Source organism: Oryctolagus cuniculus, chromosome 2 (genome assembly GCF_051225735.1).
Source record: "Oryctolagus cuniculus isolate XC-2025 breed Fujian yellow rabbit chromosome 2, ASM5122573v1, whole genome shotgun sequence".
NCBI lineage: Eukaryota > Metazoa > Chordata > Mammalia > Lagomorpha > Leporidae > Oryctolagus > Oryctolagus cuniculus.
The window spans coordinates 152,498,836-152,512,909 of NC_142868.1; the positions used below are offsets into that span (position 1 = coordinate 152,498,836).

At 45.2% G+C, this 14,074-nt stretch overlaps 1 protein-coding gene across 41 annotated transcripts in view; it reads left to right on the plus strand.

The window, feature by feature from the left end:
• The first annotated feature begins 1,592 nt into the window (after positions 1-1,592).
• Positions 1,593-14,074, plus strand: part of MTIF2 (mitochondrial translational initiation factor 2) — a 33,024-nt gene continuing 20,542 nt past the window's right edge. For 9 of the 41 annotated variants that reach the window (XR_016229380.1, XR_016229379.1, XR_016229384.1 and 6 more), the window contains exons 1-5: positions 1,605-1,744; positions 2,161-2,245; positions 4,477-4,587; positions 9,293-9,518; positions 10,622-10,733. Coding sequence is in view for 13 of the 41 variants with exons in the window: in XM_089326421.1 (XP_089182547.1) it covers positions 9,300-9,518; positions 10,622-10,733 (331 nt within the window). In the remaining 28 variants the exon portion in view is untranslated. Of the gene's footprint in view, positions 2,056-2,160; positions 2,246-4,476; positions 4,588-7,647; positions 9,519-10,621; positions 10,734-14,074 lie in introns of those variants that run through there. The other 32 variants (XR_016229383.1, XR_016229388.1, XR_016229389.1 and 29 more) reach the window with 16 other exon arrangements.

The window sequence follows — 14,074 nt, forward strand, 5'->3', positions numbered from 1 at the left end:
ATCTGCTGGTTAACTCCCTAAATGGCCACAACAGCTAGGGCTGGGCCAGGCTGAAGCCAGGAGCCAGGAGCTTCAACCAAGTCTCTCACATGGGTGCAGGGGACCAAGCACACCAGCCATCTTCTGCCGCTTCCCCAGGCACATTAGCAGGAAGCTGGATTGGAAGTGGAGCAGCAGGGACGTGAACTTGTCCATATGGGATGCCAGCAGTGCAGACAGCAGCTTTACCCACTAAGCCACAGTGCCAATCCCCCAAAATTGCCCTTTTAGTGAAAGGAATGAACAGGAGCATTGCCATGTTGGAAAAGGACTCTCTGGGGAAGCGTTCCCAGGTGTTTCCTGATAAAGCTTTGGCTAATACTGTCCACATAAGCAGATGTTTATTGTTACTTGGCCCTACAGAAAGTCAACAAGCAGAATGCCTTGAGCACCCCAAAAATTGCTACTATGAACTTCGCTCTTCACTGCTCCACTTTTGCTTTGATTGGACCACTTCTGCCTCTTGCTACCCATTGACTAGATTGTGCTTTGTCTTCAGGATCCTACTTTACCCTGTTTCATCTCCTAAGTTTTTCTAGGTAATGATCCCACTCATTTAAAAAAAAATTTCACTGAAGGCTCTGCTACCTTAGAACCTTAAAAATAGAGACGTTAAAATAATACAGTCTTGCAGAGTGCTGATGGTTGTGGTAAAGGGAATGGGTGTGCCAAAAGACATAATATCCAGTCAAGGGGAGGGAACTCTTGGGAGGAGGCTGGAATAATCAGAACAGCAAACAGCATGAACCAGCTGCTATTATCCACGCGTATTCAGCCATTAATACCTCTACTAGGAATGAGTCAAAGATAGGAACCCAAGCACTTGGGCTCTACTTCCCTAAAGACCAGCCGCACAAGGTGACTTCTAAAGGAAAACAAATTCCCCTTCACACAGTGTCAACTTGGTCTACAGCCACGTTGCAGGAAACCTGGTGAGATGAGCCTGGTGTCAAAGACCATTCAGGAGACCAGACACAATAGTGATAGTAAAATTAATGACGTTATTTAAATAAGCAGGAAGACTGGTAGAGAGAGAGAGACCAAGCCGCTGAGGTCTGCCAGTCTAGGGGTATTTATGCGTCCTTAGCACGTTATCTCAAGGAACAAGGGAAGTGGTTGTGCGTGAATTACTATGAAGGGGGGGGGGGGGAGGGGACAGTCTTAATGGAGCCCTTTCTGCTTTGTTTTTATCAAAGCTGAGGTCTTGTCAGGTTAAGTATTTGGTACAAGGGGCTTCCAGACTGTTCAGTGTGTACTGCTGGGAAAGTGCTGCAGCTTGTGCGTGCCGGCAAGGGACTGTGGGTTGGCCTTAGTCTGGACTGCTTCTGGTTCCAGCTCCCTCACCACGGTCCCTTGCACCACTTCTTTCTTGTCTTTGAAAGACATTTCTTAAATATTTTCCCCCAGAGTTTCCCGCAAATGTAGTCAGGGAGGCAGTTCACAGTCCCAGTGTAGCAGGAATTTACTTTGTAGAAGAAGGGAACCTGTAGACGCACTAACGATGCGCGGATAACGCTGGGAGCAGGACCCAGGGCGCGCACCAGAGACGCGTCACTCAGCTCAGAGCTTCAGCCGCGGTAGGAGAAGAACAGCTTCCGGCGGGACCGGAAGTCCGACGGGGAGTGTTTCGGAGAGGGACTGACCGACCCACTGTCCTTCCGGGTCCGGAAGGTGATCCCAGCCCGGGGATTTATGCAGGAGCGGAGTGAGTGGGGTTCTAAAGCCGGGGTCGTCCAAGTGGCGTGTCTTGTTCGGCCTGCAGTATAGTGTCGGGTCACAAATCACGGAAATTCATGACTACTGCGCGTTCCGAAGCCTTTGCGAGATGTGTTCAGTCGCGGCGTGACCCCGCGTTAGGCATTCACGGGCGCATATTCGCGGTTCTCCCAGAAGCGGCCGGCTTGCTTCCTCCGCGGCGAGCCCCGGCGGGCGCTGGCCCCCACGCCCGAGCCGCCCCTTGTGCCCAGGCGCTTCCGGACTCAGGCTTGAGGTGAAGCCGCCCCAGATTCGTAATCGGTCTAGTGACTTCTTTTTCCTTTCCGATGAATTGAGAGCTCCCGGCTTTGACGTTCGGACGATTCCTCGGACGTAACTGTGCATTTCCATTATCCTGTTTTTCAGATTCCTTGTTAAGAATATCCCAGCGGCGAAGCAACAGCAACTGGGAGTCAGCCGGAGCTCTAGCCGTGACTGCCATTGGCTAGCGGTATGTCACTGGAGAAGGTCGCTGGACCCCTCTAAATTCTACTTACCCTTTCTGTCCGTTGAAGGGCTAGGAATGAGAAACAAGGTTCCTTCTAGTTTTGACGTTTGCGTGATTGCCCCCGTGTGTCCGACTCCTGCCTCGGTTAACGTTTCTGTGCGTGGGTTAATCTGTAGGGGCCATCCACCCACTCCATCAATCTTTGTTCTTGTCAAATCTGATTTCAGACAAATTTAAAAATAATTCTCTAGGGGATTCTATGCTTCTTGAGAACTCTATTTTTATTTTTAAAGATTTATTTATTTATTTGATTTCTAGAAAAGATTTGTTTAGTTGAGAGAGAGAAATCTCCATCCATCTGCTGGTTTACTCCCCAGATGGCTGCAAGAAGCCAACTTCCACTGCCTCCCCAAGTGCACAGCAGGGAGCTAGATTGGAAGTTCAACATCCTGGACAGAACTGGTGCCCAAACTGGATGCCCCATTCACAAGCATCGACTATGCCTCAATGCCTGCCCCCCCACAACTCTATTTCAGCACCTACCTAAATAAGATAGTTTTTTAAAACATGTGCAGTTCTCAAAGTGTTTAATGTATGTAAATGCTTAGTTATTAATGAATTTCTAAAATCTTCATGTACTTATTTCTTTGAAATTAATTTAGACTTTTATCTTAATATTTACTAAGTCTTTTAAGGTCAAATGCTAACTGTGGGAGCAGTTATTTAGCATAGCTGTTAAGGTGCTGAAGTACCGGGGCCCGCATTATGCCACAGTGGGTAAAGCTGCCGCCTGCAATGCCAGCATCCCAAATAGACGCTGGGTCAAGTCCCAGCTGCTCCACTTCCAATACAGTTCCTTGTTAATGTGCCTGGGAAAGCAGCAAAAGTGTTTGGGCCCCTGCTACTCACAGGGTAGACCTGAAAGAAGCACCTGGCTTCTGCCTGTCCCAGTCCCGACCACTGCAGCCTCTGGGGGTGAACCAGCTGATGGAAGATGGATCTCTCTCAATCTCTCTGTAACTATGCCTTTCAAATAAGTAAATAAATCCTTAAACAAAAAGAGATGCCGAGGTAACACACTGTGAGTGCCTGGTTTGATTCCTAGCTCCTGCTCTTAACTCTAGCTTCCATCTGGTGCAGATCCTGGGAGGTAGCAGTGATGGCTCAAGTAGTTTTCTCCCTTCCTCCCTCCCTCCCTTCCTTCCTCTTTCTCTCTCTCTCTTTCTTTCAAGATTTCATTTATTTATTTGAAAGACAGAGAGGCAAAGGGGGAGAGAGAGAGGTCTTGCATCCGCTCGTTCACTCCCCAGATGGCTGCAATGGCCAGAGCTGTGCCTGTCTGAAGCTGGGAGCCAGGAGCTTCTTGCCAGTTTCCCACATGGGTGCAGGGGCCCAAGCACTTGGGCCATCCTCTACTGCTTTCCCAGGCCATAGCAGAGAGCTGGATTGGAAGTGGAACAGCCAGGACTTGAACCCATGCCACATAGGATGCCAGCACTGCAGGCAGTGGCTTTACCCACTATGCCATAGCCCCGGCCCCTCGAGTAGTTTCATCCCTGCCACTGCTGTGGGAGACCTGGATCAAATTCCTGACTCCTGCCTCTTTTTCAGGCATCTGGGGAGTGAACCAGCAAATGGAAGTGCGCTTGCTCTCTCTCTGCCTCTCAAATAAATAAAAGATGATTTTTTTTTATTTGACAGGTAGAGTTATAGACAGTGAGAGAGAGAGAGACAGAGAGAAAAGTCTTCCTTCCGTTGGTTCACTCCCCAAATGGTTGCCACGGCTGTCGCTGCACCGATCTGAAGCCAGGAGCCAGGTGCTTCCTCCTGGTTTCCCATGCAGGTGCAGGAGCCCAAGCACCTGGGCCATCCTTCTCTGCCCTCCCGGGCCACAGCAGAAAGCTTGACTGGAAGAGGAGCAACCGGGACTAGAACCCGGTGCTATGGGATACCAGCACCACAGGCGGAGGATTAACCAAGTGAGCCACGGCACTGGCCCCAAAAGATGATTTTCAGAAATGCTTTGTTGAACGTATACACAAAACCTCAGAATTATCCATAAGTAAATGAGATAATGACTGTAAATATTTTTAACATAGAAGCAATGAATTCTCAGAGCACGTAAACCATCATTTAAATAGCTGATGATAAAGAATATACATTATTCCATTTTCTCCTCATAGCTTTGTAATAGGAAGGACAGACATTTAAATATTTCTACTTTCTTTTTACAGTGAAGAGGAAAATGAGGCCCATAGGAAACAAGTGACTCACTGGATCAAGATAACCCTTCTGGTACATGTCAGAGCAGGTGTCCATCCAAGGTTCTTTTCCTGCCTAATCAGGTACTTTATTCATTATACCAGGGCCTGTTGTAGTTATCATTTCTTTTCTTTTTTTAAAATACTTATGCCCACTAAATATGTCTTGGGAAGTTTGGTTGAAATGTAACATTTAATTTTTTTAAAGATTTATTTATTTATTTGAAAGAGTTACACACAGAGAGAAAGAAACAGAGAGGGGCCAGCATTGTGGCATAGTGGGTAAAGCCACAGACTGCTGTGCCAGCGTCCCACATGGGTGCAGGTTCTAATGCTGGCTGCTCCACTTCCGGTATAGCTCCCTGCTTATGCGCCTGGGAAAGCAGTGGAAGATAGCCCAAGTACTTATAACCCACACCCATGTGGGAGACTGGGAAGAAGTTCCCAGCTCCTGGTTTTGGGTCAGTCCAGTTCTGGCCGGTGTGGGCCATTTAGGAAGTGAACCAGCAGATGGAAGATCTTGTACTCTCTTGCTCTCTCTGCCTCTGCCTTTCTGTAGCTCTACCTTTCAAGTAAATAAATAAATCTTAAAAAAAAAAAAAGAGAGAGAGAGGGATCTTCCATCTCTGGTTCATTCCACAAATGGCTGCAACAAAGCCAGGAGCTTCTTTCGGGTCTCCCACGTGGGTGCAGGGGCCATCTTCTCTTGCTTTCCTAGCACACTAGCAAGGAGTTCAATTGGAATTGAAGCAGCTCCCATATGGGAAGCCAGCATCACAAGCAGCAGCTTTATCCGCTGTGCCACAGCATAGACCCCATAATGTTTAATTTTTATTTATTTATTTGGAAGAGTTACAAACAGGCGGAGCAGAAAGAGAGGTCTTCCATCTGCTGGTTCACTCCCCAAATGGCTGCAATGGCCAGCTGCGCTGATATGAAACCAGGAGCCAGGAGCTTCTTCTGGGTCTCCCATGCAGGTGCAGGGGCCCAAGAACTTGGGCCATCTTCTACTGCTTTCCCGGGCTATAGCAGAGAGCTGGATCTGAAGTGGAGCAGCCTGGACTTGAGCCAGTGCCCATATGGGATGCTGGCACTGCAGGCAGCAGCATTACTCGCTACACCACAGCGCCCCCGAAGAATAATCTTTAATGATATAAAATAACGTTCACAGTGTATTCCTTAATAGGAAAATTTATAAAATATATGATTTCATTTTTATGTGAACTTAGATTTAAGCACAAAGAAAAGACTTGAAAAGATACACCATGAAATGTTAACTGAGAATTGAGCCTGTTGTGGCACAGCAGGTTAAGTGCCCTCCTGTGATACTGGCATCCCATATGAGTGTGTGTCAAGTCCTGGCTGCTCCATTTCCAATCCAGCTCCCTGCCAGTGTTCCTGGGAGAGCAAGGGAAGATGACCCAAGTGCTTGGGCCCCTGCACCCACATCAGAGACCCTACTGGAGTTCCAGGCTCTTGGCTTCATCCTGGCCAAGTCATGGCCATTGCGACCATTTGGGGAGTGAACCAGCAGATCAAAGATCTCTTTGTCTGTGTGTCTCCCTCTTTCTCTATAACTCTGCCTTTCAAATACATAAGTTTTTAAAAAATAAATGTTTACTGAGTTTTTGTTTTATTTCTTGTTTTTGTTTGAGAGGCAGAGACCCAGAGAAAGAAGAATAAGCAAAATAAGCAGAGGGGAGGGAGAGTGCTCCCATCCACTGATCACTCCCCAAATGCTTATAACTGTGGGGTTAGGCTGGGCTGAAGCCAGGACCCAGGAATGTAATCCAGTCTGTTTAGATGGGACAAAACTGATTACTTGAGCCATCACCACTGCCTCCCAGAGCTGGACTCAGTCCCAGGGCATGTATCAAACCCAGGACTCCAGTATGGAAGAGGGAGGCTTAATCAGCTTCTCAACCACTGAGTCAAATGCCTTCCCCTGCTGAGCTTTTCTGAGTAGTGGGTAAAAGAAAGTCTGTATTGAAGAGTCTAAAAAGACATAACTACTACTTGTAAATTTATTCTCCATTTAGAAAAAATTTTAGATTGTATAATTTATGGAAAGTATGGTGTACAGGCTGGCGCTGCGGCTCACTAGGCTAATCCTCCGCCTAGCGGCGCCGGCACACCGGGTTCTAGTCCCGGTTGGGGCGCCAGATTCTGTCCCGGTTGCCCCTCTTCCAGGCCAGCTCTCTGCTGTGGCCAGGGAGTGCAGTGGAGGATGGCCCAGGTGCTTGGGCCCTGCACCCCATGGGAGACCAGGAAAAGCACCTGGCTCCTGGCTCCTGCCACTGGATCAGCGCGGTGTGCCGGCCGCAGCGCGCTGGCCGCGGCGGCCATTGGAGGGTGAACCAACGGCAAAGGAAGACCTTTCTCTCTGTCTCTCTCTCTCACTGTCCACTCTGCCTGTCAAAAATAAATAAATAAATAAATAAATATAAAATAAAATAAAAAAAAAGGGAAAAAAAAGAGGAAAGTATGGTGTACATTAATGTAGTGAAAACGCCACCTTAGATTGTCATCGGTTCCTGCATACAGTGTGCCTGAGAATTATTACATTGGAAAGCTTTAACGGCAGTGAACTTTTTGTGGAAGGGACTCTGGCTTTTTAAACTTTGAATCAACAACACCAAGCACAGTGCCCTGTATATGATATTAAGAAATGGTTACTAAAGAGAAAATGAACTAACATTATTTGGGCTGCTGTTGCCTTTAAAAACTGAAATGGAATGGCCAGTTCTGTGACTTGGTGGATTGAGCCATTGCCTGCACTCAGCATCCCATATGGGTGCCAGTTTGATTCCCAGCTGCTTCTCTAACAATCCAGCTTCCTTTTTATGGGCTGGAAAAACAGTGGAAGACGGCCCAAGTGCTTGGGCCCCTGTCTCCCACGCAGGAGACCCAGAAGAAGCTCCTGACTCCTCCCTCCTGGCTTCTGTCTGGCCCAGTTCCAACCACTGCAGCTGTTTCAGGAGTAAACCAGTGTATAGAAGATTCTCTCTCTGTAGCTCTGCCTTTCAAATAAAAAATAAATCTTTAGGGGCCGGCGCTGTGGCGTAGCGGGTTAATTCTGGCCTGAAGCGCCGGCATCCCGTATGGGCGCCGATTCTAGTTCCGGCTGCTCCTCTTCCAATCCAGCTCTCTGCTATGGCCTGGGATAGCAGTAGAAGATGGCCCAAGAGCTTGGGCCCCTACACTGCGTGGGAGACCCAGAAGAAGCTCCTGGATCCTGGCTTCGGATCGGCCAGCTCCGGCAGTTGCAGCCACCTGGGGAGTGAACCAGTGGATGGAAGACCTCTCTCTCTATCTCTACCTCTCTCTGTAACTCTGTCTTTCAAATAAATAAAATAAATCTCATTTGGGGAGTGAACCAACGGAAGGAAGACCTTTCTCTCTGTCTCTCTTTCTCACTGTCTATAACTCTACCTGTCAAATAAAGAAAAGGGGGCGGGGGGACACTGAAAAGAAATGCAGCCTTCCGGGAGTGCAGTGGAGGATGGCCCGAGTGCTTGGGCCCTGCACCCCATGGGAGACCAGGAGAAGCACTTGGCTCGCCATCAGATCAGCGCGGTGCGCTGGCCGCAGCGGCCATTGGAGGGTGAACCAACGGCAAAGGAAGACCTTTCTCTCTCTCTCTCTCTCTCACTGTCCACTCTGCCTGTCAAAAAAAAAAAAAAAAAAAAAAAAATTATGGAAAAAAAAAAGAAATGTAGCCTTGATAAGAAATAGGATTCTGAGAGACAAAAAGCTATATTATTAGTGAGTTCTTTTGGAATTTTCTCTCAATAAGCTCTTTTATTCCAAGAATAATATTTGAAAGGCATAATTTAATCAGCACTGGTTGCTGTCTTGCCAATATAAGGTATCTTTTTGGGGGAGGTGTGGAGGGGAGAGAGAAAGTTATTAAGAGTTGAAACACAATTCTAGCTAGAGAAAGCAAATGCAATGATTGTGAAATTAGATGGCAAGCCGTCAGAGACTGTAGGCAGGTCACAATAACAGAAGCTCAGGAGGTAGAGTCGGGGGGATTATAAGAGGATAAGAGATGAAGGAAGAGGTTAGTGGAGGGAAGCTAAGTCCTGATGTAACATATTATGAAGTTGTGTGTTTTTTAAAAATATTTATTTATTTATTTAAAAGCTAGAGCTACAGAGAGAGAGGTAGCGACACAGAGAGAAAGAGATCTTTTGTCCTCTGCTTCACTATCCAGGTGGCTGCAACAGCCAGGGCTGGACGAGGCTGAAACCAGGAGCCAGGAACTCTCTCTGGGTCTCCCATGTGGGTACTGGGAAGCTGGATCTGAAGCAGAGTGGTGGGGCTCAATCCAGTGCTCCAGTGTGGGATGCCACCATTGCAAGCAGCGGCTCATCCCACAGCACAGACCCCTGAAGTTTTGCATTAAACTGGGAATAATGGGGATCCATTGGAGGGTGCTTAATGGATAAGTGATGAGGTTCAATTTGCATTTTAGAAAAATTACTAAGTTGTTGATTTTTAAAAAGTGAAAGAAATTGCCTTTTGTAAGTTACTTGTTTTTGTATTTCAGTCCTATCATGGTAGTAACATTAACAATAAGAACTATTATCTAGAGAGTGCTTGGTGTGGAATGCCGTCTCTCTGACTAGAATGTGAACGCTTTCAGGAAGAGAGTGCCATTTTATTCATTGTTAGTAACTAGTGCCAAAGCACAGTGTGTTGCATGTAGTAGTACCCAATTAATATTTACTAGTTTGATTTAAATATTAGCCAAATGTCATTTTTAAACCTTTTTGTTTTTTTCCAGGAGAAACATGAACCAGAAGCTGTTGAAGTTGGAGAACTTGCTACAATTGCACTGTATTTGTAGGCAGCTGCATATCCTGGGTCAAAAAAGACCATTATCTCAGTGGAGACATGGGTTTTCCTCTGCTTACCTAGTGGGCACAGCACAGCCGTACGCCTGGCCCAGGCAGAGAGACCTGCTCATCAGGACTGCTTTATCGCAGTATAGGTTACTAGTAACAAAGAAGGTAGTTACAGGTTTCTCTCGCTTCTTGTAGTCCTTGTTCTGAGATGACAGTGGCTGGATCTACTGAGGAATCCATTTGGAGAACGTTGTGTACTAAGGAATCATTTTTTTTTTAATTTTTAAGATTTATTTATTATTTTAAAGGCAAAGTTACAAAGAGGCAGAGGCAGAGAGACAGAGAGAGGTCCTCCATCCTCTGGTTCACTCCCCAAACAACTGCAATGGCCAGGACTGGGCTGATCTGAAGCCAGGAGCCAGGAGCTTCTTCCAGGTCTTGGGCCATCTTCTACTGCTTTCCCAACCACAGCAGAGAGCTAAATCGGAAATGGAGCAGCCAGGACTGGAACCAGCACCCATATGGGATGCCAGTACTGCAGGCTCTGCCTTTACCCACTATGGCACAGGGGCCAGCCACAGGAATCTTTATTTCTTTGTTTTAAGATATGTTTACTTATTTGAAAGTCAGAATTTGAGAGAGAAAGAGAGAGAGAGAGAGCAAGCGAGCGAGCGAGCCTGAGCGCAAGCTTCTGTCTGCTGGTTCACTCCCAGAGAGAGAGAGAGTGAGCTTCCGTCTGCTGGTTCACTCCCCAAGTGGCCGCAACAGCTAGGGCTGAGCCAGACCGAAGATTCCAGGAGATTCCTCCAGGTTTCTCACGTGGGTACAGGGGCCCTAGTACTTGGGCCATCTTCCATTGCTTTCCCATGCTCATTAGCAGAGAGCTGGATCGGAAGTGAAACAGCCAGGACTCGAACTTGTGCCCATATGGGATGCCAACTCTGCAAATGGCAGATTAACCTGCTGCACCACAGCGCCTGCCCCCAAGAATCTTTATTTTTTAATGTTATATTCCAGGCAAGAGATCTTTGTGAGGAAGAAATGTTCTGATTAGATGTTTGGTGATGCTGTTTGGTTTGATTACTTGAAAATCAGTGTCTAACATTGAATGCAGGATGCAGGATTTTTATTTTAGTCTAAGGTTTAACTACTATGGGAATGTTTCTTAAAGAGTAGCCATGATTATGATAAATATTCCAGAATAAATATAAATTATCATTTAAAATGTGTTTATTCTTTCTTGTTTATATCTCTCATCTTTTTAATAGGAAAAAAGACCATGGAAATCTCAGTTATCTTTAACAAAATCCAGAAAAGAAATAGAAGTATGGATTGGAATGACTGTTGAGGAGCTGGCCAGAGCAATGGAAAAAGATATAGGTAAGGCATATGATTTTACAAGAGAAAATGTGGGAATATGGAGGACCTGAATTTTATTTGCAGTGAGATTAAGATATTCAAGAATAAAAAAATAGATTGTTGCTGTAAGAACATGTTGTCTCAATATTTTTCAGTTTAGATCTTAAGTCCTAATAGTTTCTTGATTCTGCCAAATGTGGTTCTCTGATTTTGCTTCTAATAAAAATGGAAAGATTTTCTTATCTAAGTTGAACTTTTTTTCTGAGAAATGTTGTAAACTATGGTAATTAGTCCAAAGAGTGTTTTTGGACCAAGGGGCTATACTTACATTCATTCTCTTGGTTTTCCTCTAATTTTCTCATTTCCTTTTTTTCACTCATTTTGACGCTATCTGTAAGACCAACAAAGATGTATTTGTAGTAATAACTACCTTTTTTAAAATGTTTGTTTATTTTTAGCTATATGAAAGAGTAACAGAGAGAGAAAAAAAATATCTTCCATTTGCTGATTCACTTCTCATATGCCTGCAACAGCCGAGGCTGGGCCAGGCTAAAGCCAGGAGCCTGGAACTCAATTCTGGTTTCCCACATGTGTGGCAGGAGCTTAAGTACTTGAGCCACCAGTGGTGCGATCCAGGGTGTGCTTTAGCAGGAAACTGGAATTGGAAGCAAAGCTGGAATTGAAAACAAGCTTTCTGGTATGGGATGTGAGTGTACCAAGCAGCATCTTAGCTGCTGTGCTGTATATCCCACCCTAGATTTTGTGATTATTTTTTAAGTGGAAAACTTTAAGAGAATAAATGGATATGGCTACATCATTTGAAATTTTTTCAAGGAAATCTACATTGGTACAATTGTAGAAATAATATTGGTGCAGATGTTTGGTGCAGTGGTTAAGATACCTCTTGTGATGCTTGCATCCCATATGAGAGTGCCTGGATTTGAGTCCTGACTCTGCCCCAGTTGTAGCTTCCTGCTTATGCACACCCCAGGAAGCAGCAGGTGATGCCTGAAGTAGTTGGGTCCCTATCAATACCAGTAGGAAATTCAGATTTAGTACCAGCTCGACTTCAGCCTGGCCCAGTCCTGGTTGTTGCAGAAATTTAGAGAGAGGACCAGCAGATGGGAGATCTCTGTCTCTGTCTCTCTGTCACTCTGCCTTCAAATAAATAAATCCATCTTTAACAAAATAGCTTGAGGGACAGGTATTTAGCCCAGTGGTTAAATTGCTGTTTGATACCCATAACACATATTGAAGCATCCAGTTTGTGTCCTGGCTGCTCTGCATCCAGTCTAGCTTCCTGCTAATGACCATTCTAAGAAGCAATGGGTGATTGCCAAAGAAGTCCCTTAGGACTGGTGTTGTGGTACAGCCAGTGAAGCTGCTGTCTGCAATGCTGGTATCCCATATGTATGCCAGTTCAATTCCCAGCTCCACTTCCATCCAACTCCCTCTAATGCACCTGGGAAAGCAGTGGAGAGAGTGCTTGGGCCCCTGCAGTCCACAAGGAAGACCCGATGAAGTTCAGGTTCCTGGATTTGGGCTGGTCCAGCACTGACCATTGTGGACATATGGGGAGTAAACCAGCAAATGGAAGATCTCTGTCTCTTCCTTTATCCCTATAACTCTGCCTTTAAAAAAGGGGGCGGGAAGAGGGGCTGGCGCTGTGGCATAGTGGGCTAAGCCTCTGCCTGCCATGCCGGCATCCCATATAGGCACCAGTTCTAGTCTCGGCTGCTCGTCTTCTGATCCAACTCTGCTATGGCCTGGGAAAGCAGTGGAAGATGGCCCAAGTGCTTGGGTCCCTGCAACTGAGTAAGAGACCCAGAAGAAGCTCCTAGCTCTTGGCTTCAGATCAGCTCGCCTCCAACCACGGCAGCCATTTGGGGACTGAACCAATGGACGGAGGACCTCTCTGTCTGTCTCTACCTCTCTCTCTAACTCTACCTCTCAAATAAATAAATAAACGCTTTTTTTAAAAATCCTTCAATGCTTAAAAAAAACCCACACAAGTAATAAAAAAAAAAAAAGCAGTCTCCCGCATGAGACATCTAGATTAAGATAAACCATGAACCATAATGGGATTATTTCTACCATGAAAATTGAGAGATGTTGTAAGTTAGGGATGTGTGTGTGTGTGTGTGGTGTTGAGGGGAGAGCTTAGTTATAAACTCTCACCAGCACACTACTGAGTAGAATGTTCTTTTAGTTTAATACTTTATCTTGTGGTAGGGTCTAGACTAGAGCTCTCATGGAACATAACTGAAAAATAACTTTGGAGAATATTAAGTATTTTGGAAGCCTTGAGGTCTTGAAATAAATAATTGTGAGGTGCTTAGGACATTAGTGGTGAACATTTCTACATTATCATCACAGATACATTTCTTTATTATCCACAGGGAAATTGACTAAGATTATAATGGAACACATTAAAATTGGAGAATAAGTATTTTTCTTATATTTCAGAACATTTTAGGTACCCTAAGTAGATACATAAAATAATAAAATATGTATGTATATATTCTGAGATACTGTATATGTGTGTGTATAAATTATCCATTATTCATTGATTCTGTATTTAAAAATTCATCTTCTGGCTAAAATGTTGTTTTCACTCGAAATTCAATAATCAGGGTGTTTTTTTGGTTATTTTTGAGTTTGTACAAGGTGATGAAATTTTGAGTTACCCAAGGCCCTGTTTCCAGCTGAGGTTGATCTAGGTGATGCTGTACCTTATTTTTGCTCTTACACTGTAATGCCCCCCCTTTAATATGTATTTATTTATTTGAAAGGCAGAGTTAGAGAGAAAGAGGGAGAGACAGAGAGACATCTTCCATCCACTGGTTCTTTCCCCATGTGGCCTCAGTGGCCAGAGCTGGGGCAATCTGAAGCCTGGAACCAAGAGCTTCATCTGGGTCTCCTGTGTGGGAGGGTTTGGGCCATCTTCAGCTGCTTTCCCAGGTGCATTAGCAGGGAGCTGGATTGGAAATGGAGCAGCTGGGACTCGAATGGGCACCCAAATGGGATACTGGTGCTGTAAGCAGTGGCTTTACCTGCTATACCAAGACATTGACCCTACAAATGCCCTTTTTATGGTAATATATTACCACATTTTATGAGCTTTTGTGCTTATCATCGGTGATTTTACTGTTTAAAATGGTCTCTCATTGTAGTGCTGAAGTGCTGGGTTCCTAAGAGCAAGAACACAATGATGTGCCTTTCATAGAAAATACTTTGATAAGCGTGTTCAGGCTTTGGTTGTAGTGCTACTGGCTGTGAATTCAATGTTCATGAATCAACTTTATACAAGTATATTTTATAACATGTGTTGCACCTGTAATAAAATAAGATTATATATAAAT